The sequence below is a fragment of the Cylas formicarius genome, unplaced genomic scaffold, assembly GCF_029955315.1.
Source record: "Cylas formicarius isolate icCylForm1 unplaced genomic scaffold, icCylForm1.1 PGA_scaffold_7__23_contigs__length_41026272, whole genome shotgun sequence".
NCBI lineage: Eukaryota > Metazoa > Arthropoda > Insecta > Coleoptera > Brentidae > Cylas > Cylas formicarius.
Genome location: NW_026844352.1, coordinates 3,945,071 through 3,967,566, shown reverse-complemented (window position 1 = coordinate 3,967,566; position 22,496 = coordinate 3,945,071). Strand labels below are relative to the sequence as shown.

The 22,496-nt window shown below is 35.8% G+C and overlaps 1 protein-coding gene across 3 annotated transcripts; it reads right to left on the bottom strand.

Moving 5' to 3' along the window:
• Positions 1–2,928: 2,928 nt before the first annotated feature.
• Positions 2,929–22,439, bottom strand: LOC132704524 (striatin-3). Of its 3 annotated transcripts, none has more exons than XM_060674553.1 (8): positions 21,975–22,439; positions 20,749–21,175; positions 20,254–20,454; positions 17,378–17,488; positions 16,982–17,323; positions 16,670–16,923; positions 13,076–13,442; positions 2,929–5,895 (listed from the first exon to the last, which is right to left on the bottom strand). In XM_060674553.1, the coding sequence occupies exons 1-8, from the start codon at positions 22,170–22,172 to the stop codon at positions 5,723–5,725; spliced, it is 2,073 nt and encodes a 690-aa protein (XP_060530536.1). In that variant the 5' UTR covers positions 22,173–22,439; the 3' UTR covers positions 2,929–5,722. The 3 variants fall into 3 exon arrangements, with proteins under 3 accessions (XP_060530536.1, XP_060530537.1, XP_060530535.1); XM_060674554.1 differs by having other exon boundaries at positions 17,378–17,485; XM_060674552.1 differs by having other exon boundaries at positions 16,982–17,485.
• Positions 22,440–22,496: the final 57 nt, after the last annotated feature.

Here is a 22,496-nt window from a genome sequence, read left to right as displayed (position 1 = left end):
AATTTTTAATTTTTATATACATGTATATTATTTTGTAGGGGTTGAACTTGGAACAGTTTTAATTTCTTTCATCTCCTTTTTTGCAATTTATGTGGTTTATTGGTATTTTATTGTATTCTAAATTGAACATTGCAGAATAAATGTATTAATATTATTATGCATCTAAATCGAGTTTTAAAAACACCAATGCATCTTTCCATAGTACTTCGGGTGTATCACAAGTCATGACCCAGGGTTGTAATGCATACGCTGAATCACCAATATATTCCTTGGAGCTCGAATGAAGGAAACAAATATAATTAAAATATTCCTCGAAATACATAGGTTGGCATAAAAATAAAGTAAATGCTGAGGAGTTGACCATTTTTATCATATTCATTCAAAAACAATGATTGATAGATCACATACTATACATAGTGAAGAGAAAATAAAAATAAAAATATGTAGCGCAATCAGTTCTCGTTGGTTTCGGAATTCTTGAATTCCTAATACTATTTTCCATGTGTGGGAGCAATTCGTTAAATAAATTGAGAACTAGCTCTTTATTGCAGATTAAATGGATCACTTCTATCTCTCACTAAATTGTTTGCAATTTTTAAATTTGAGATCAGTCGTCGATTCTTCTCCTTATACAGTAAATGCGTTAAAACAGGATATATCTGTTGGGGATTATGAACACAAATTAATTAAAGTCGGTTTCAATAGAGAACTGCCTCCTTACCGCGTTATCGCGTTATTGCGTTCTTCATCGTGTAGGTCAGAAAGTATAAGATACAGGGGAAGGCTCCCATTAGTGGCAATATTAAAAAGCGTACACGAGTTTCAGCGCCCTCTAGTGATTGTGCCCAGTCATGAATTCAATTCAATTTAAAGTTTGAAAGGTAAAATGTGAAAAAAAATTATTTATGTCGAAACAGTTTAAATTTTTTTTATTAAAATATAAATAAAGTGCTGTTATCCGTTACAAGCTACTGTAGTATTTTCAGTGTGACCCATACTTTAAACCGCCATGACAGTACTTTAGTACTTGGACACACATAATAGATGGCATTCGTAGCAGTAACCTTCCCCTCCATCTTATACTCTTTGGTGTTGGTGAAACAGTGGCGGGACTTACTTCAATTACGTGTATTTTATTTTCAATTATTGGCGCTTTCACCAAATTTTTAATATCAGTTTGGCGGAAATAATATTATTTCATTAAAATTCATTCATTTTTTCATTAAAATTCCTTACCTTAACAAAGATACTAATCAAAAACCAAAACTAACCAACCAAAACGAAAATAATAATCTATAAATACCAAGGAAATATAACCACCCACGAAACGTAAACGACCGCAAAGATTTGATCCACGCCAGTGGGCCGCATTTTCGAACCACAGCTGACAGCCACTTGAAATTCGTCTTCTGGGCATCTGACGTCACTGGGCTCTTCTCTATTGAGACGGACATGTATTTTGCAATTTACCTATAACTCTCTTCAAGGAATATCCCCATACGTGGTGCCCGCCATGACGACAAAATGAACATAAATAAATATAGATTTCATGGTATTTTAAAAATTATTTTAACTGCAATCATTAACAAAACTAACTACTTACGGGGCAAGGTGAGTTAAATAAATGGCACATTAACAGGCAGAGATAGCATTTTCATCCCTCTTGTGAAGAATAAAAAAACAATGAAAATATTACATCGTATTCCACGCCCAAAAAAATGTTAAAATTGGCAAAACTAAGTTTCTCGCCGTCAGGAGTAAAGGTAAACAAAAATGGGCGTATACCAGGGTGCACCAAAAACTTTAAACGGAAAACGTGGCTGTTATTTTGTTGAAATTTGTCGTTAAAATGAGATTTAAACTTAAATTTCATAGTTTTCATTATGTTGTAGTCCTCTTTTTGCAAGAGATAAAAGATAAGAGCAAGTATGTAAAAGATGTTGTATTCCACGTTTTTTATTTAGAGTAAGTAGATTGAAAGTTGTCTCAAAAGCTTCGAGAAGTATTCGTTATATAATTTTGATATCTGCAAGGTCAAGTCTTAATGACAGTCTTTTATAAAATTATTTATAATTTTGTGTAATTCGGTGGTAATTCCGTAATATTGAAGGAATAATAGATAATAGTATATTATGCAACAAGTTCGGTAAACGGCATTTGACTCACAAGTTTACTTGACAAGAGAGGAGCGCAGAGGAGCGACTTTTTAATAAACGAGTGAGTTAAAAAGTTTACCGAACGTGTTGCATACTATACTTTTTCTACGACAGTTAGTTTTTGGGTACATTTTCGCCAAACAACACGAATACATTCATTGACATGACCGTCAGAATTGACAAACACCAAAATTCAAAGCGTGGGAAATATCCGTGCGGTAAAATCCTGGAAATGTCCGAAGTGGCTCGGATTCATGATAAACGAAACTGACGTGGTAAAGTGACGCTTCCCGCACGCTAAATCGGTGTGTAATTAGGTATTTCACAGGCGGGAGTAGAAAAAAACGTTTACCTAAGAGTGCACAAAAACTTAAAAAGTCAGGATCTCAATCCAATTGAGCACCTGCAGTATATATTACCATTCGGTGTTATGACATAGCATAGAATTGAAAAAAATAGGGGAAAATAACACAAAAACCGCTAAATTTAAAAGGTTACCCAACGAAACATTAACCTAATAGTGTAAACTGCTTCTATCAATACATTTTTAATTCACTAGCTTTTTGTATGTGCCTAGAAACATTTATATTTTGTAATAATTTAGTAGTTTTTTGGAATCTGTTTTTTGTTTGCTGCTATAAAACTATTATTATACCGAATATTTATTACGCTTTATTTCCGAAAAGATTGTTACTGTGCCTATTTTACTGTAGGCAGATATTCAGTCACTGCAATTTAAAAAAAATCAACTTCACAATAATATATGTACAATTTATTGTGGGCTTTTTTTACACGGAGTTTGATACAATATTTTACGCGCTACTTTAGAATTCGCTAGCTGTAACTAAAACGTATGTTGAATACAAAAATTTAGAAAGGTATAAAATCACATTGAGTGACATCTCTTCACATTGACAGTAAAAAGTACACACACAACGTTAAAAAAAATCCTATTGATACAACTAAGGGTGAATTATTGTGTAGATTGAACACTAGTTTGTAGCAGTTGAGATCTCAAAGGAGTTTTATTACATTTTGGTACTTGATTTTCACTTTAACTTATTTCACTAATCTAACACCATATGCATTGTTTGTGTATACTTTTTATTCATTTATTAAGTTGTAATAAGTATTGTTGTTAATGGATAAAGGAACTCGATGGGTAACCAATAGCAATTTTTAAGTGTAGATACAAAGAAAAAGATTCACTTAAGAAAATAATTAAATTGATTGTGATGACATCATATACTTTTCACAAAATGTATCCCTATGGATTATTTGTAAAACTATTCTAAATGATTGTACCTAGAAATTCCGTTAAGAAAAACGCATCGATACTAAAAAAATAGTCAGCGAACATTACAAACAACTTTCTCTGAGTTTTAAATTTAAGGGCTGACAGTGCCCCAGCCAACCGAAACTTGGTCGCACTTGAAACAAAATTTAAAAATCTGAAAAAAATATACAGTTTTCCATCGTCCTTTCTTTTTCAATATACAGCGCAAAATGTGCATATTAAGAGCATATTCAAGTCAAATACGATTTTTTTTAAAGGGTATTAAAGTTCCTCGGTTTTGTTGGTCAAATAAAACACTATTCAAAATAAATAAGAACTAAAAGTTCAGATTTTCACGAAATTCTATATTTCCACATGACAATTGTTTCGACAACACCGCGTCTTCATCAAATATCATTTGATAAAGACACGGTGTTGTATATAACTTCGTGAAAATGTGAACTTTTAGTTCTTATTTATTTTGTTAAATGGAGTAAAAGCCACTTCAGTTCAAAACACTCTTTGTAAATATAAGATTTTTCATCTTAGGTTATAATTAAACACAAATTTTTTCTATTTCTATGTTGCCGAGTTTAATTAAAACCAAGGAAATTTAGACACTTTATGAAATATTATGGTCAGGAAATAGTTATAGAGGTGATTTTTGAAGTCCGACAATGCAGGGTTAACTACAATCTCTCAACTACTTTTGGGAAATATGATAAAAAACCATTGGGATTATCACAACTTACATTAATCCTGGTTAATACTTTACTGACTTGTGACAATTCAAAGGCAGACTTTAGTCCCCATGGTAGTAGCGATGATCTTGATATGCACACTAGGAAACACTACGCTGAAATCAAACAACAGTTACTGTGGACTTTTAGGTCAAATTTAAACACACATTAATGGAAGTAACTCAAAACCTGGGAAGCATATTAGTAAAGACGGAATTTTTCAAATAATTTAGAACTGGAAAACTGTGAAGTGAAACATTAAAAACTATAAATTCTAATTAGCGTGGGTCACTTGGTTTTCAATGCCTCAAATTACAAAAGGACAACAGAAACATTAAAATCAGCATTTATTAACTTAAATTACGGAAAACACCAAAGAAATTACGTTGCCCATAGTGCAATGAAGAGCGAAACTCAATTTAGTCTCCAACAGCGTAATAATAAGGCAGTTTAAAGTGTTGTTAAAGAAAACAATTCAAATACTACACTTTATTATCGTATGTACTTTTTTATAGCTGGTATCACAAATAATACAATATCTATTCTAAAAGAGTAAATAACACAGTTGCTCACTTGATGGTCGCCGTGCGAAAGGCTTACGATTATTAAATGTTGAAAAAATGCTTCTTAATTACGTTTATTATTGATAAGGCGTGATGTCAAATAAATGTCAAATGTCAACTGTCAACCAGCTTGATGATGAAAGTATTCTTTCGTTCTGCGTTACTGATGTGATTTAGGTGAAGGTTATTTCTTATCATTTAATTTTGCTCACTTCAACCACATCGAAGGAACAGGTTTGAGGTTACATCATCTCATCAAAAAGTAGCAGAACTGCACCTATGGTGGCCAAGTTCCGCTCGAATCAATCAATGTTATAAAAATGATGAACCCCTGTTTAAAAATTAACAATTAATAGTTATCTACAGGCACGTTTCAACCAAACAAGCAACTGTTTAACAAAGGCGATTTTTTCTCGGTGTTATATACAACAGATCTGTTGCACACAATCACGCTTTCGCATTTATATCACTTAAAATAAAAATAAATAAACTTATTTACAAAAGATTATATCGGATGGGATTAATATATACAAATTAAAAAATTCATTGTTATATATTATGTACACCTAAGCTAAACTGATACAAGACTGATTGAACGAAAAAGTACTAGACTCGTAATATATATATATATAAAAAAAATAGATGTACACTAACATGCAACTAATAAATGGGGTTTCGATTAACCATATCGACAAAATTATCGTTTTCCGAGTCTCCGTAATGTGTCGGTGTAACAAAAATCGTCCCAAAAGAGACACGCAATTTGGGAACTAAAAAAACATCATATTTTAGGCGAAACCTCTAGCACCTACGTAACTCTTGAGTAAATCACTAACTACGCGCCGAACAAAAGTCGGCCATCTAAATTTTCAACTATCTTCTTTTTTTCTTTTTTTTTTCAATGGGCCCGTCACTTTTGGAACAAGCGTTTTGCCTCCGTTCGGTAATTATATACCAAAGTAAAAAATATATAAATATTTGCTGGAATTAAACGAATACTTTGGCTAATCCGTCAGCACCCGCGCTGGCTATGTAGGGTCGTGATGGATGGAAGGCCACGTCCAAAATGCTCTCGTCGAACTTTTTCCGATGGGCCGTGATTTCTTGCACGCAAGTTTTGTTATCCAAATGCCACAATCGTATAGAGCAGTCATGAGAACCTAAGACAAAGTTAAATTTCGCTGTTCAATGTACTCAAAGAATTTAGTTCACTTTTGGACACTTTTGCAAATTATCTGGAATATTATCAGATGTGGAAGGTTGTGGGGTCTGTCCCTCAATCTCTTTCAGATTTTGCATAAGTCGAAAGAACTCACTAGTAAAGTGTTCGTAGTCCCTTTTTTCCATTTAGTAGCTTTGATTATATTATTTTCGTAAAAGCAAAAATTTAAATTCCATTTTTTACAAAAAATAACGTTTTCAATAATTTCCAGATAATCCTCAAAAGTGTCGAAAAGTGACCGTGGCTAAGACATTCATACAATTTAATTAAATATGTGTTCTAATTATTGCTGAGACTGGTCAATTGACCACTTTTTAATTGACCAATTAAATTCGATCAAAATGTTTTAAATAACATCTTGCAATTATACAATGATATCCATCATTATTAAATAATAATATGAATTTTATATTAAATTATTATGCGTTTGTGACGTCCAAATTTACCAACGCTCAGAAAAAGTTTTTTAAAATGTACAAGAAATCACCTTAAATGTAATATAATATGTAATATATATGTAATATAAAATAATATAAATAAATATAAATATAAAATGATATAAAATAAATCAACCCTTTTCTACCATTTAACTAATCAAAATATAACATTTTAGGTACGTTTCATCAGGAGGAGAAAGGAGAAAAGAAGAATAACTTAGTTTAAATTTCTTTGCTTTAAAATTTTATTTGTCAGTTGGGCGTATATTTGTGACCCATTTTGTCCCAGTGGTGCGTTAATGCACCACCTATTCTATGATTTCTTTTTGTCACATCCAGGAAATATTTTTGCACATCCATTTAGAAATTTTATTATAATCACTAGTAAAGGACATAAAACCGTAGAAATCGCTAATTTATGTGTAAAGGAAACATGTTACATATGACTTCAAAAGTTAACAAAAGCGGTACATACATTTGTAGCATATTTTCAAGTGAAACCAAAATAGTAAAAAAAAATATTTTGGATTTGTATTGCCATTTTTGTTAAGTCTATAGCATGTAGATTACATAGCAGAAAACATACAGTGGAAACACTATATTAATTATGCTTTATTTTTTGAAAATATTTACTGGTGAGTGAATGCACCACTGGTTTTATCTGCGTAACAAAACTTTGTTATTGCAAGTCTAGACAAGTAACCGCATGTAGAATATACATCCACCAATTAGCGTGTTCTTTTGTATTAGTTTGTGTCTTGTGCAGTGAACGTTACAGTTCGTAAAATATTTTCGGAGGTATTTGACTCAAAAGGAATTAGAGGCGGCTATGAAAGAGATCGTGATGGATGACGGCAATAACAATGAAAGTCGTAAGTATTATTTGGATTTACGTATTCTTATGTATTGTAGCATTCCATTCCTTGTAAATTTATGCTAAAAATAACGTGAAAAAATATTTACAGAACATATTGACGCGAAAAATATGAACGATAACATAAATCTACAAGTTTGGTGAACCAAATGATATAGTTGGAACTTTCGAGTTAGATACACCGAATGATACAGCTGTCCTTCAACAGTCCTGCAATTCATCAACTACTGAACCTGAATGGGACTCATCAGATGATTGGTATGGGCTCGGGACGGCTGTCGGTGTGCGTGTTCGCTGTCATCAAAGGGGCATTCAATAACACGGCCCTGCAACTCGATCTGCAGGGCGGTGGAGAGTACTGGAGTGGGGACGGCCATTGTAAGGTGGATCCGCTCCATGCTAACCGACCGGAGGGTCGAGGCAAGACTGGGTGGGGAGCAGGTCTCCATCGGTTCATCACGGGGTTGTCCACAGGAACGGGGACAAGACCCCGCCTAGTGGTGAACGAGATATTGCATATTCTGAGGGAAGAACACGGGGTCTATGCTCAGGCATATGCAGACGACCTTGTGATAATGACACAAGGGACGGATGTGAGGAGGATGCAGGGGCTCCTGAACGGGGCATTGGCAAGATTCTCACAATGGTGCCTCGACAGCAAGTTGGCTGTCAATCCTGGCAAGGTGGAGATGGTCATCTTCACTAGAAAAAGGAAGATGGAGTGCAACCTCAACATATCGATGGATGGGGTGCCTCTTTCTGCAAGCGGAAGTGTCAAGTACTTGGGCGTATGGTTGGACTCTAAGTTGACCTTCCAGGAACACATAAGGTCAAGGACCAGGTCGGCCTTTGGAGCTCTGTGGGCGTGCCGGAGAGCGGTAGGGGGCACTTGGGGCCTGGGGCCGAAGATCATGCAGTGGATCTACGGTACCATGGTGGAGCCTATGATCACGCATGGGGCAGTGGCATGGTGGCCGGGGACCAAAAGAGCGGGAGCAAGGCTAGTTCTTGACACACTGCAGAGATTGGCTTGCCTCTGCATAACGGGCGCCATGAGAACGGCGCCCACGAGGGCCCCAGAGGCTCTGGTGGGGTTGCCATCTCTGGCGGCTCGGGTGCAGATGGAGGCGGCCAGGACAGCTGTGAGGCTGGCGAGCTGCGGGCTCTGGAGGGAGGGAACCTTCAATCGGGGTCCGTACGACATTTTAGAGAGCTGTCGCGGGGTCATGGGCATGCCGAGTGACGTCATGATCCCCGAGATGACCTTCTTTGACAAATTGACCTTTCTCTGTCCATCAAGGGAAGATTGGAGAGAGGGCAGGGTCGGCTCCTGGGATGGACTTGTCTGGTACACGGACGGGTCCAGAATGGGAGATCTGGCCAGAGCTGGAGCGTACTGCGAGACAACGGGATCGAGCTTGTCGGTCCCTCTGGGTCAGTACTGCACTGTGTTTCAGGCGGAAATTTTCGCTTTATTGATGGCGGCAAGAGAGGTGCTTCGGCTCAACCACGGAAGCAGGAGAGTCTTCTTCTACTCGGACAGTAGGGCTGCATTCATGGCGCTGAAGTCAGTGCGTACGCGCTCCTTGTTGATAAAGGAGTGCAAAGGGGTACTGAGGAGGGTGGCTGAGGAAAGAAGGGTCACGTTGGTCTGGGTCCCGGGTCACACCGGTGTCCGGGGCAATGAGGCAGCAGACGCCTTAGCCAGAGAGGGCTCCTCGCATAGGCATATAGGGCCAGAGCCCCGCTTGGGGATCGCCCCGTGTGTGAGGCGCGGAGCTCTCGAAGCCTGGGCGAGAGACCGGACCGCGGGGGGCTGGAGAGTTGCTCCGGGAATGAGGCAGACGAGGCTTATGATGGATGGGCCCGCCCTTCCTCGGACCAGGGAGCTGCTTAGACTGACCAGAAGGGAGTGTAGAGCACTAACAGGGACCTACACAGGACATTGCAGGCTTAGGAGGCATCTTTGCTTGCTAGGCATTGGAGACGACCCGAAGTGTAGGTGGTGCATGGAAGGGGAGGAGACCCCGTATCATCTGCTCACCGAGTGCCCTGCCTTGACATGGGCAAGATTGGGAGTCTTCGTAACCGCCTTGATCGATCCGGACTCAGTGCACGGTATTGGGCTAAAGGAGTTGCTGACCTTCTATAGGAGGAGCGGCATTCTGGACGCCCTCTAGAGCGGCCTGGGGGCACAACGGGCCCATCTGGTGGCCTAAGTGCATGGTCGCCCGCGAGGTCGCCCCCCTTTAATACCAATACCAATACCAATGCCAACATAAATCTACAAGAGTTTGGTGAACCAAATGATATAGTTGGAACTTTCGAGTTAGATACACCGAATGATACAACAGTCCTGTAATTCATGAACTACTGAACCTGAATGGGATTCATCAGATGATGAAACCTTGGAATTCAAAAGGAGACGTATGCTTTCTACAAACGACAGGCTTGCTTCTACTGTCAAATGGAATAAAGGTCAGATTGAGTACACTAACACACCTATATACGATGAATTTAGATCATGTGAGGAATTAAAAAAATTTTTGATGACGAAGTGATTAATTTGATTTTAAATCTTACATTGCTTTGCGACTTTTAAAAACTCATAAAACAATTACTCAAAGAAATCTTGCACCTGCCATATATGCGTTATGATAATCAAGATCACCTCATGATTATTCACGCTACTAAAGCCCGAAGCCACACAATTTACGTTTGTAATAAGTGTAATTGTGCATTTACATACTTCATGCTTTGTAAAATGTCACAAAAAATGAAACCGAGTGTTACCAGCACCATAAAATATTACGCGTTTTTTTGTATCAAATCAGGTTCTATTTGGAAAACAAGCTACTTTTAGTTGCGTCCTGTCGAATTTGAACTTTCTTTTGTATATTTATGTATAAATTATATGTTACATCTTATGTGCCCCAAAACATTATTAAATGTTTTTTCCCAGTGGTTCGTTTACGCACCAGTATTTTTTTGTATGTTTCGAGTTTTTTTTTTTTTTTTTGATACATGTAATGTATTCTTAAGCGCAACAAAATAAATAATTTCAGAGCAAAATGGTATTTTTTTATTTTTTTATGCTTGGGATAATATGGGTTAACTAGGCTTAAATGAACACTTTATATCTTATTTAACAAAAGAGTGTGCGAGAATGATAAATGTATTGGTTAAAATGATGAAGGTATGAAAGAAAAAAATCTGTTGGTTTTATTTTAAGAGTGTTATTATTAATTCAATATCAGGGTAAATTTAATTCCAATATAAACATTAATATTACATTGCTCGAAACTAAAAAACTGGACCGTCCAGTCTAGGCATAGCGTTAATAGAAAAAAGCACTTTCCTTACAATTTATAATGATGGCTTCTCTGTTTTAAATCTATAAAACGTTTAAATTGTTATTTTAAATATTTACAACAATATTTCGCGATGCTTATTTTATTATCTGTCAATTATCATATGAATGGTTTCCTTTTCAATCCAAATCCAGACAATGTTTTTTTAATAATAATAAGTAATACAAATTATCCTGCACACGTTAGTTTCAAGAATACATTATAGGATCATATAACGTCTTATTGATTTATGACAGAATCAAATCATTATAGAATCATAGAGCGTCTTATTGATTAATTAACAAAATCAAATTTAATTTTGATCAAATTGTTAGAAATTTTTTAATTTTACAACGTTTTTTCTCTCTTCAAGATATATCCGACCAGATTTACGTAACGCATAATATAAATAAGCATAAATATAATAAATATAAATAAAAAAATATACATTTCATTGTATTTTGAATATTATTTCGGCCAATTGTCAAATGTAGGACATAAAGAGTGTTTCCATGAAAAAAATATAAAACTTTTATTTGTGGGTGATTTCCTGCAACGCTCTGTACAAATGGTACAAATAATTTATTGATATTTCATTTAGCCGTTTTTAACATATTTCAGTCTAAAAATTATTATCATTCGATTTCTGGACAATAGCCATATTGTTTAAAAATTGTCAATTCTGCCTTGATGGTAACCATCCATATTATCTATGTTTGCAATTGCTTTAACAATGTTCTACTTTTGACAACTAATCAAAATTAAAGATCTGCAGCGTAAGTCAAATAACTTAAGATATTTGAAATGGGTTATACTGAGGAAGAAAAACGCCAAATAAAAAGATTACATTATTCAAATGGACATAATGTTGCAAGGGTTAAAAGAGAATATCGACAAATATATTCGGGTAGAAGAGTTCCTGCATTAAATACAATTAAAAATGTAATTAAACAACACACGGAAGACCAGGACAATAGAAAGAAATTTTAATGAAGACCTCAATATACTATTTTACTTTCAAGTTTTTGAGTTCTACTTTTTTAATTTTCATATTTCATATTTTTTAGAAAAACCTGAATATTCTATACTTGACGCGGAAAATTATTCGGAGCCTTGTAGTAAAATTCAACGAACGCTAAAATCATAAGTTTCACCCGTATAAGTTCCTTTCAGTGCAAAATTTAACCGATGAACATAAAAGACACAGGCTCGAATTTTGCACTGAAATGTATAGAAGATCTCAATCTCATCTCATCTCATCCCAACAGCAGGTGTATTTAATAGGAAGAATAAAAAATTTTGGTGCACTAACAATCCACACAAAATCCAAGGACAGGTGTCAGTTAATTTGTTAGAAAATATGCCAGTTAGGAATTATTTAAACTTAATTTGGCATCAAGATGACGCACGTTCACATAATGTAAAATCGGTTACCGATTATCTAAATAACAAACTAAATAGCAAACGCACCGACCTGAATCCTTGTGACACTTTTTTGAGAGGATACTTAAAAAATAAAATTTATTATAATAGGCCTGAAAGTTACAAGTGATAAGATATCGTTTTACAAAGTCTAAACAGAGAAAACGCTGATTTTACCACCTCGTGCATTAATAGGAAATAGAAAATAATGGAGGTTATGTGGAAAATGTTTAGCATTAACAATAGATATTTTTAATGTTTAAATAATATAATTTTATTTTGGGTTTTCCTTCCTCCATTTGAAATATCTTAAGTTATTTAACTTACGCTGGAGAACTTTAGTTTTCATTAGTTGTCAACAGTACAACAATGTTAAAACAATTGCGAAAAACAGATAATATGGTTGCTATCAAGGCAAACTTGACCATTTTTAAACAATATGGCTATTGTCCAGAAATCGAATGATAATTATTTTACAAACTGAAATATCTCAAAAACGGCTAACCCAAATGTCAATAAACTACATGTTTTTGAAATAAGGAAAAAAGGATCTTCAATTTAAGCTACTAATATACAGAGCATTCCATTTTTTAAAAAAATGATGTTGCGTAAGATTGACATTTGCAGAAGTTAATAGAGCAAAAATCTTCAAACTTTCGTATTTACACTTTTTTTCCTATCTGTGTCAAAATATAGAAGCAGTCGCCTCGCGCAGCGACAAGATTGCGAAAGCAATCTTACTACTTTCGCAAAAATCGATAAAATCGAATTTTTCAAAAGTATACGCGCTTGCCAACCAAACTTATATCTCGGCTACGGGATGATAAACATAGAAAAAAAATTGTTTGTTTTCAATGTCTGGCCGTTCTCTGTTCTCTGTCGACGCTCCATAAAAAATGTTGACATAAAATTGGGATCCCAGGGGCGCAATTTGTTTGAATTATGTAATTATATTATTTATAAATAAAAAATAAAATAAATCCCTTATCCCTCGCGCGCTACAAAAAAAGGTAACCAACAACGCAACAGACTCACCGGACAAAATGTACAGCCCGTTCGGGTCGACAGCCAAACTCGTCACAGCATCCAGATGGGCCACCATCGAGTGTACCATCTTGCCGGTGTGATTGTCCCAGAACCGGATGTGTCTGTCTTCGTGAGCCGTTATTGTCAGGGGCAGCGTCGGATGCGAAACGATTTTGTTTATGTACCTGGCGTTGATGTTGACGCCGTCCTGCGCGGAAGATTCCAATCGGAGGACCGGTTTGCTGGTTTCCGCGTCGAATATGACGCAATGGGAGGACGTGTAAGAAGCGACTATTCGATTCGGTTCGTCGCGCACGAAATCCACACTAGACGGGTTTCCGTCTTGCTCCGAAACGAACGTGTTCAGCAGTTGAACCTGTAACCAGAAATCGAAAAATTCTTTTTTTTAATGTATATAAAAAGGTACCCCAACATGACGGACCACGTCACAATTTACAAAGGCACACTGAGGATAATTACATTTATCTTAATTCAAAAGAGTAAAAATATTTCTAAACGAAACAGAAACAAAAAAGAACGAAACTAAGAAATTAATTGAATTTGGTACAAACCCGTCGAGTGACAAAAACAAAAACATTTATAATAAGTTATAACCAAAAATATAGCGCATTTATTGCTTTTACAGTACCTTAACCGCAGACCTTCGCAGGGCCGCGGTAAAACCCATCCCAACAGATGTTTATTCTGCAATGATGTAACGAATATTTGTAGAAACTTGACATTTTAATTTGAAACGTTTAAGGACCGCCTTAAATTTGAAGGCAGTCGCGTCGCGCAGCGACAAGATTGCGAACGCAATCGTGCTACTACTAGTAACGGTGCGCCGTACAGCATCGCCATTGGTACAAAAGGAATCGGCATCGAAAAAACTATTTTTATTTTTTTCTGTTTCTCCGTTCTCTTTGTCACGAGTTTTAATTCAATAACTCTTGAGCCGTTTGAACTAGGCGGCTCAATTTTTGCTCCTTTTTTACCGTCCACTAGGTGGTCATCTTTTTTTTTTTTCGATTTTCGACCGTTTTTTGAATATTGCTATGAAACACGATAAGTGTTCGAAAGTTGAAGCTATCTACTCCATTTTTGGCATTTTTGGAAGCTGGGTTCCCAACCAGAACGTATTGAATTTGAGGAGGCTGGGGGGTCGGGAAGTATTTAAAAAAAAAATCGCGTTTGCAAGGGTCTAAGAAAAAAATCATTTCTCTAAAACGGTTTATGCGACTGAAAAAATTCTTAAACGAGAAGACGCAGAAGATTCGGCTTTTTCCTGAAAAAAAAATGTACAGGGTACGTCGCAAATTCAAAAAAAAACTGGAATATAGCACTTAATATATTAAGTGCTATATTCAAAAATTAACAGATGTCCTTAAATTTGCATCTATCGACTTCAGATTTGGCAGAAAGGTAGAAGTACACACCCGCATTTCAAATGCAAAAAAGGACTTGCTCAAATCTCGCAAAGTATTTTTTAAAAATTAAAAAAAAAAAAATTCAAAATATTTTCTCCAAAACTGTTAACCCGATCGGCAGGATTTGTGAACCAGAAAATCCGGGAGATCCGGGACTATAACTTTTATTTCAGGCACTTTTTCCAATATATGCAGGGTTTTTCAATTATAGACAGAAATCTAAAAGACTCAGAAAATGGTTATTAGCCGTAAATCAAAATTCGTGAAAAATACGGCCAATTGGTTTAAACAGTGTTTTACAGGTCACATTGAGAGCTACAATTGTTGTGTTCACGGTTTTTGTCATCACATACGCTATTCGAGATATTTGAAAAAATTCAAATGAAAATCACAGTTTCTCGCCCTCAATCTAGACGCGATGACGTCTCTACGTACGACGTACTCTATTGGAAAAAATCATATAACTGCAAATGTGGGAGATCCAGGGCTATAACAAAAAATCTAAAACATACTAAAACTTTCCGTTTTTGTGTGTAAATTATTGGCGATGAATGAAAAAGTAGAAAGATGCGTCAATTCGATTTGAACAGTATACTAAACTGTGTTGAGAGAGTTTCAGGTTTCGTCAATTATGCAGGAGGCGCGAGATATTTGAAAAAATGTCATTGGACAAATTTTAATATTTAACAAAGTTTGCAGTAACTTTGAAGTTCGGCGTGATTTGAAAGACATTTATTTTATACAGGGTATATGCACAATAAAATCACATCGATTTTGCGAAAGTTTCATAGTGGTCCGCAGGAGCACGATAGAAAAACAATGCGTTCCCCTAAGACAAGAAACTGAGAAGCGACTTCTTTTGGAAACAAAAAGCTGCTTCGCGCTACTCGCAACGAACTTGCCCCGCCCAGCGACGATTTTTCGAAAGCAATCTTGTTACTTTCGCCAAATTAATGAAATTCATTTTTTGCGGAAATATACGCTCTTTACTTTACTTTCGAAAAACCGATGAAATCGAATTTTCAAAATTCGTGAAAAATATAGTCAATTGGTTTAAAACAGTGTTATAGGCCACATCGAAAAGCTGCAATTTTTGTATTTACGGTTTTTGTCTTTCACACACGCTGTGAAAATCCAAAAAAATCCGATGACGTCATTTACTATTACCATGGTTTCAGAAAACGTATTTTCTTGAAAACCACTTACTCCATTCAAAAAAATATACATATACCAGGAAACGTGGGAGATCTAGAGCTATAACCTCTATTTCTAACATTGTTTGAATTATATACAGGGTGTGTAGATTATGTTCAGAAAATCTTCAAGTTCCATAAAATTTCCATTTTTGTGGGTAAATTATTGGGGATAAATGAAAAACTAGAGAGATGCGATAATTTGATTTGATTGAATTTGAGAAAGAGTTTCAGGTTTTGTCAATAATACGTGAAATAAAAAGATGATCCGCGATACATGCGACGAACTTGCCCCGCCCACCGGCGATTTTTCGAAATCAATCTTGTTATTCCCGTATTTGTCCGACGCTTTCGACATCTTTGCACAAAAATAAGTCCAAAAGAGAGCTTTGAGTGCTTCTATATCGGGTAGGAACATTGATTATTTGGTGCATATTATTTTCTGAAGGTTTCTAAAGGTCTGCGTTTTTTTATCGGCTGGGTACACCAATAGGTTATCCCAATATACGTTTGAATTTCTGGTAGTAAATGCGTGCTGATCATCCTTCTATTTACTTGCTAGGTTGTGATCGAGTCCGATCTATCAATACAGGCCACTATTATCTTAAGTTGACCCATTTGCAGATCAAGACGTAATAAGTTAAGGTGGTTTAATATAGCATTTTTGACATATGCTACTTCGTTCCCTTATTCGATTTTTTACTAAAACGCGTCCACCATTTTGCAATTCACATCGCAGAAAACTACACAGAACTATTACAGAGGATTCAAATTTCAGGTTCACCGAAAATATGGTGTCATCCAGCCCAAACTTGAACTGTTAATATTATTATAGTCTTCGGTAGTGAGCAACTGTTTATTTATTCTATTTTCACAAATTACCGGGGTTATAATGTGAAGTGCTTTTCCCCGAAGTTACCAATATGAAAAGATAAGATTTGAATGGTCAATATACTGAGATTAAGAAGCGAATAAATTCCCACCTTGCTATGTGGAGCCCACAGCTTTACGGTTCCATCGGCGGCACAGGACACCACTTGCTGCCTCGAATTCAGCACAGCTAAACCCCACACGCCATCCGAATGACCATTCAGGGTTGTGTTTAATATATCAGGTTCGAACAAATCATAAGGATCGATATTTGAGTTCGGTATGTTCCAACAGTTGATCGCCCCATCTAAACCTCCGGAATAGCAATGTTCCCCTGTTCCCGATATAGCAAGGCAGAGTACAGGTCCTGTAATATGTGAAAACATCGAAAATATAAAATTTATCGCATCCATGTCGTGACGAACCTGCGTGACTTCTGAAGGTGTACAAAGGTTCCACGTCTAAACTGGCACTCTTCTTCGCTTGAACGGTTTTCTGCAAATTCCACAATTTCAAAGTGTGATCCTCGCTGGCCGTAATTAATACGGGTTCAGTGGGGTGGAAGGCCAAGGCCCTCACAGAGTCGAAATGACTGCGGAGGGTATATTTCGCGATCCACGTCTTCCGGAAGGCTTCTTTGCTGCTCGCGATGTCGTAACTGTTTTCGGCGTCGTTGTTGACCGTCAACTGAGCCAATTCACCTAAACCCAATGCGGAGTCTATGTGATCTTCTTCGCTCAGACCTAAAGGCCGTTTAGGAACTTGGGCTAAAATAACAAAGTCGTTTTTTTTGTTAAGGGACAATTTTATCCTAAGTTTACTTTTGTTCCAATCGGTCGGTTCGTTCTTGTGTTCTTGTTTCTTTTCGGCTTCCGAGAGCCGATTCAATTCATTGAAAACTTCCAATGCCAAGGCGTCCACGTCCTCGCCTTCTGGAAAAAATCCAACTAATCATAACTTAAACTAAACTTATCTACTATCCAATTAATCCTTTTTTTTCCTTTTTATTTTGCTTATTTCTGTGCGCCCTTGCAGGACCTCCTTTCCACTGAAGCGACTAACTATAAAAACGGATTTAAGTTTTCTTTTTTTTTTTTGTTAAAATGTGTATGAATGTATTTTTATGACCTCTCTTTTACAGTGATACAATCAACCCTCTTATCTCATACTATTTTATTTCTTATTGTTTATAGATATATAAATATAATATAATAATAAATAAAATAAATAAATAATAATATAAAAATTATTATTATATACCCTCAACAAAAAGAACTTAAAACATGTAGAAGAGCGGAAAGACCTTGGAATTATGACAACTTCCAAATTGAAATGGGAGACACTCTCTATAGCTAAACTCTGTATAACGTAAAACTCTGTATTACCAACAAAATTTGTTGTACTATTAGGTCTCCATACAAAGCTATGTATTAATCCACTCTGTATAACCAATTTCTCAATCTCTACACAGAATTCCTTACCCTAATAATCTAATTACCGAGAACCTGGTCGTCTTAAAAATAAAAGAACACCATTATTTCAATCAGTTCTAATTTGACTTAGTGAATGCGTCGAGCATGGCGAGTAAGCGAAAAATGTTATCTCTAGAAAATAAAGTTGCTTTAATTCGGGAGATAGAACAGGGAGAAAAGAAAAGTGATGTGGGACGTTGATACGGACTTACACCGTCGACTGTATCCACGATTTGAAAGTGCAAAGAAAAAATCAATCAGGCTGAAGCGGCAGGCAGTTCTAGTAAAAAACTAATAAAGCCAAAATTTGAAGATTTGAATCTTAAAAATGTACCACTCTCTGAACTTATCGTAAAAATAAAAGCAGAAAAGTGTGCTGAACAGCTTGGCATTATGTATTTCAACGCTTCGGAAGGATGGTTGGGGAAGTTCAAACATAGACATGGTATAAATTATGGACAGATAAGTGACGAAGCCCGTGATGTCGACAGGAACGTCACTAACGATTGGCTGAAGAAGACGTTGGCAAAACTAGCAAAAAAGTACCCCGCTGATGACAGCAAACTGGTATTTTTTACAATATGACAACAGATAAAACTCTTAAATTTCGAAGCGAAACGTGTGTGGGTGGAAAACTTTCTAAAGAACGTATAACAGTGTTAGTAGCTGCCAATATGAGTGGGAGAGAAAAAAGGAAGCTAGTCGTGATTGGAAAATCAACTAACCCACGATGTTTTAAGAACATCAAGCATCGGTCACCTACAAGGCAAAAAAGTATGGATGACATCGCAAATTTTTGAAGAGGAGATACGGAAATGGGATCCAGAATTAAAGAGGAGGAAAATATTACTTCTTTTAGATAACTGCCCTGCACATTCCCATATACCAAATCTACCGAATATTGAATTGGCATTTCTTCCAAAACAACAAGTGTATTACAGCCAATGGACCAGTGCTAATAGCCTTAAGAGTCGATACAGGAAAAACATTTTAATGGAAATGATCAAGTCCGAAGACAAATTTTCCATTAATATGCTAGATGCAGTCAACTTTATTAGTAAAGCTTCGAAAGAGGTGAGAGCAGAAACAATTCAACACTCCTATCGTCATGCAGGACTTATTACAGAGACAGAATGCTAACAGGACTTGGAAGATGATCAGCCACTAAGCGAGTGGATAAAGGAGTTTCAAACAACAATTACGTTTACAAGTGAGGAGTTGCAAGATTTTATAGTGATAGATCAGGATTTGCCTACAACAGCAGACTTGACAGAGGAATTATATTACAACAAGCAAGAAAGGGTGAGGAAGAGCACCAAGAGGAAGAAGAAGATGAAGAAATTGATCTGGGACCAGCACCAACCACTCAACAAGCCCTGTATTCAGTTAAGCTGCTAGAGAAATTTTTTATGCATCATGGGAAAGATGCCCCTCTCAAAGGAATGGTGAAAATACAAGCAAAAATACGAGGAGATGCGTATTGGCATACTTAAAAAATTCAAAAGAAAATAACCAATTATTTGAAACATTAAATGTAGTTCTTAAATATTTATATAAAATGTTCCTAAGTAGATGTTAAAATAGGTATATAAAATAATTAAATATTACAGAACACATATTGTTATTTTTCAAGTGCCTATAACTCTTTAAAACGAAAAAAAAAACGCAGTCCCTTCAATTTTGCTATATAGAGTTTCGACTGTATTTCAAAAGTAAAAAGGTAAATTCTTTGACGCCATAGTAAAACTTTATAAGTCTTTATATGGTCAGACAATATGGGACCTCTACTTTATTAAACACATTGAAATGCTTGAGAGCGTGCAAAGAAGAATTCCTATGAGGAAAGACTTGTAAAGCTGAATTACCCGACCTTGAAAGAAAGAAGATTACATGGCGATCTAATTGGGACTTATAAGATGATACAAAACTATTACTCATTTACATATATTTCTCATTATTCTTATTATATTAAATGGCCCGAAAATCCATCTACTCCAAAAAATTAATCAAAGACTGCCAAACTGCAGAGAAAAAAATTCCTGTCCAACAGAGTGGTATATACTGTTTCTTTTTGTGATATCATTGAAGATTTTTTTAATATAATTTGTATACACAGTAAATTAGACATAAATGTTATTCATCAGCCTCATCGTTAACGCATGCTTTTGTAAATAAATAAATAAATAAATAAATAAAAATATAAAAAGGCAACACCGCGCATGTACCTTTCTTATTCTGTTTTACTTCATCTTCCATATCAGCGGATGGATCTATGTCTCCTTCGTCGCTCATATCGTCATCGTCTTCCATGTCAACATCAGTATTGGACAGAAATTCCAGGTTTGCCATCACTGCGGCCTCAGTATCTAGCATCATTGCCTCCGCTAGAGAACTCGGCTGTGACTTTTTGGCTGGAGTTCTTCTCCCTTACATTTAATAATTTTAAAAAAACCTTCTAGCTTCCAAAGCAAAATAAAACCATATACAGCTGTTTTCGTCATTAACAAGGCAACCACTTTTTTGCACAGTCCTCAAAGCAGAGACACAAAAATTTGTCCGTAATGGTGACAGTGAAATTCGTATTCACACAAAAAAAAATACATTTTTTTTATTAACTAACCATGAGTATCAAAAAATGTCAGACCAAAAAACCACCATCAAATTTGACAACACTTCCAATAGAGAGCAAAATGCAAAAAGATAAACAAATTAACACTTACCCTGTGTTTCACTGGCCCTCTTATTAGATTCATTACCATTTACTGGTCCGCCATTATGACTCTCCTCCTGTTCTGGATTATTGTTGTTTAAGCCCAGTAATGCTCTAACCCGTGTAGATCTGACATCAATTATTCTGTCAGTATACCCAATTTCCTGCAAATACTGCCTGAGCAACTGCCTGCCTTGCTTCCAAGTTGAATTGGACACTGATACGTAGCTCTGCTCAATGTCTAATTGAGATTCTCCACTTTCCTCAATTATTGGAGGCTTCATATCACCTTGTTGCAGCTCGGTACCGTATTTCAACTTGTGAAACTTTGCCCTTTCTTGTTTCAAAGCATATTCCAGCATTTTTATACGACGCACCAAGTCATTTTTCAAATTTTCTTGGCCTTTTCTCTCCCCTTGTAAGAACGCAATCCTAGCCTAGCATAACAAAAACAATGCATTACATGGTGAAAACTTTTACAGAATTACTGAAGCGATAACTGCTAATAAAATGTAGATAGGTTTTATTAAATATTTCTCAACATTTAATCATATGGTTAAAATACAAAAGTAGAAAGTGGCTCTGGTGGAGTATAATCATTTGTTTATCAAAGCGAACGCTTTCTGATGGCATAATAACAGTTTGATCTTAGTAATAAATGCTGCATATCTTAATTTATGCGGCTTGAAACTTTTTAACAAACCATAAAAATAAAACAGAATGTACAAAAATTCACCATTCTTACCATGGCCACCTCATGTCCTCAAATAACTAGATACCAACCAACCAAAACTATATTTATCTTGAAAAAAAAAAGGTAGAAATAATACTAGAAAACACTGGTACCACTGACTGACTCTGACTTTTCAATGGGTCTTACTTTTCAACATACATAATAACGAAAGCAAGAACACTTGCGATACACAATAACACCGATTTTTTTTTTACTTTAAGTAGATAATATCACAAACAAAATACTGTGCAATATGTGAGTAAAGAAAATATCTACAATGGCCATCAAATACATTTCATAAAATTAGTCTAGTAACCACAATAAATTTGGAAGCTTTTTATAAACTAAATACTATTATTATACTATCTACCAAGATGTATAAAATGCAGTAAGAAATAAGTTTCTTGAAGAATTGAGGCAAAAGAATATTTACATAAAAATAAATTCTGATCTTTTTATATTTTCAATAGGATTGGATAATTTATTAAGGAAAAAAAACTTACTTGGAGTTCCGCTCTGTCCACTTCCCATTGGGTTCGTTCCAATTCGAATCTCGCCCATTCGTGTTGAATAAAATGCAATATACCTGGAATAGAGTAATGGGTTTTTTGAGCGGCTTCTTCAATTTGCTTGTTGTTTGTCGAATTTGCTGCTTGGGAACTCATTTGCCCTCCATTCTGATTAAGCGAAGTATCTTCCATTATTGTAGCTTTGTAGTAAAAATACTTTTGCACATACAACAGTCCTTCTTAAATCGCCATTTTAGCTTGCCTATGGATGGTATTCTAGCCTAATCATGCATTCGAACACTTAAAACACACACGACCGCATTTGCACCGTACGAACTTATTTTATGAATCGATAAGTTGATTTCAATTTATAAATAGGGATAAACGTATAAAATCTAAAGGAAAATCTGATCCGAACTCTTCCCAACCATCCATTAACATCTGGAACACCCTTCTCGCTCTTGCGCCTAGCGTTTCTATCAATCCATCTCTATTCGGAAAAAGACGTAGCACGTA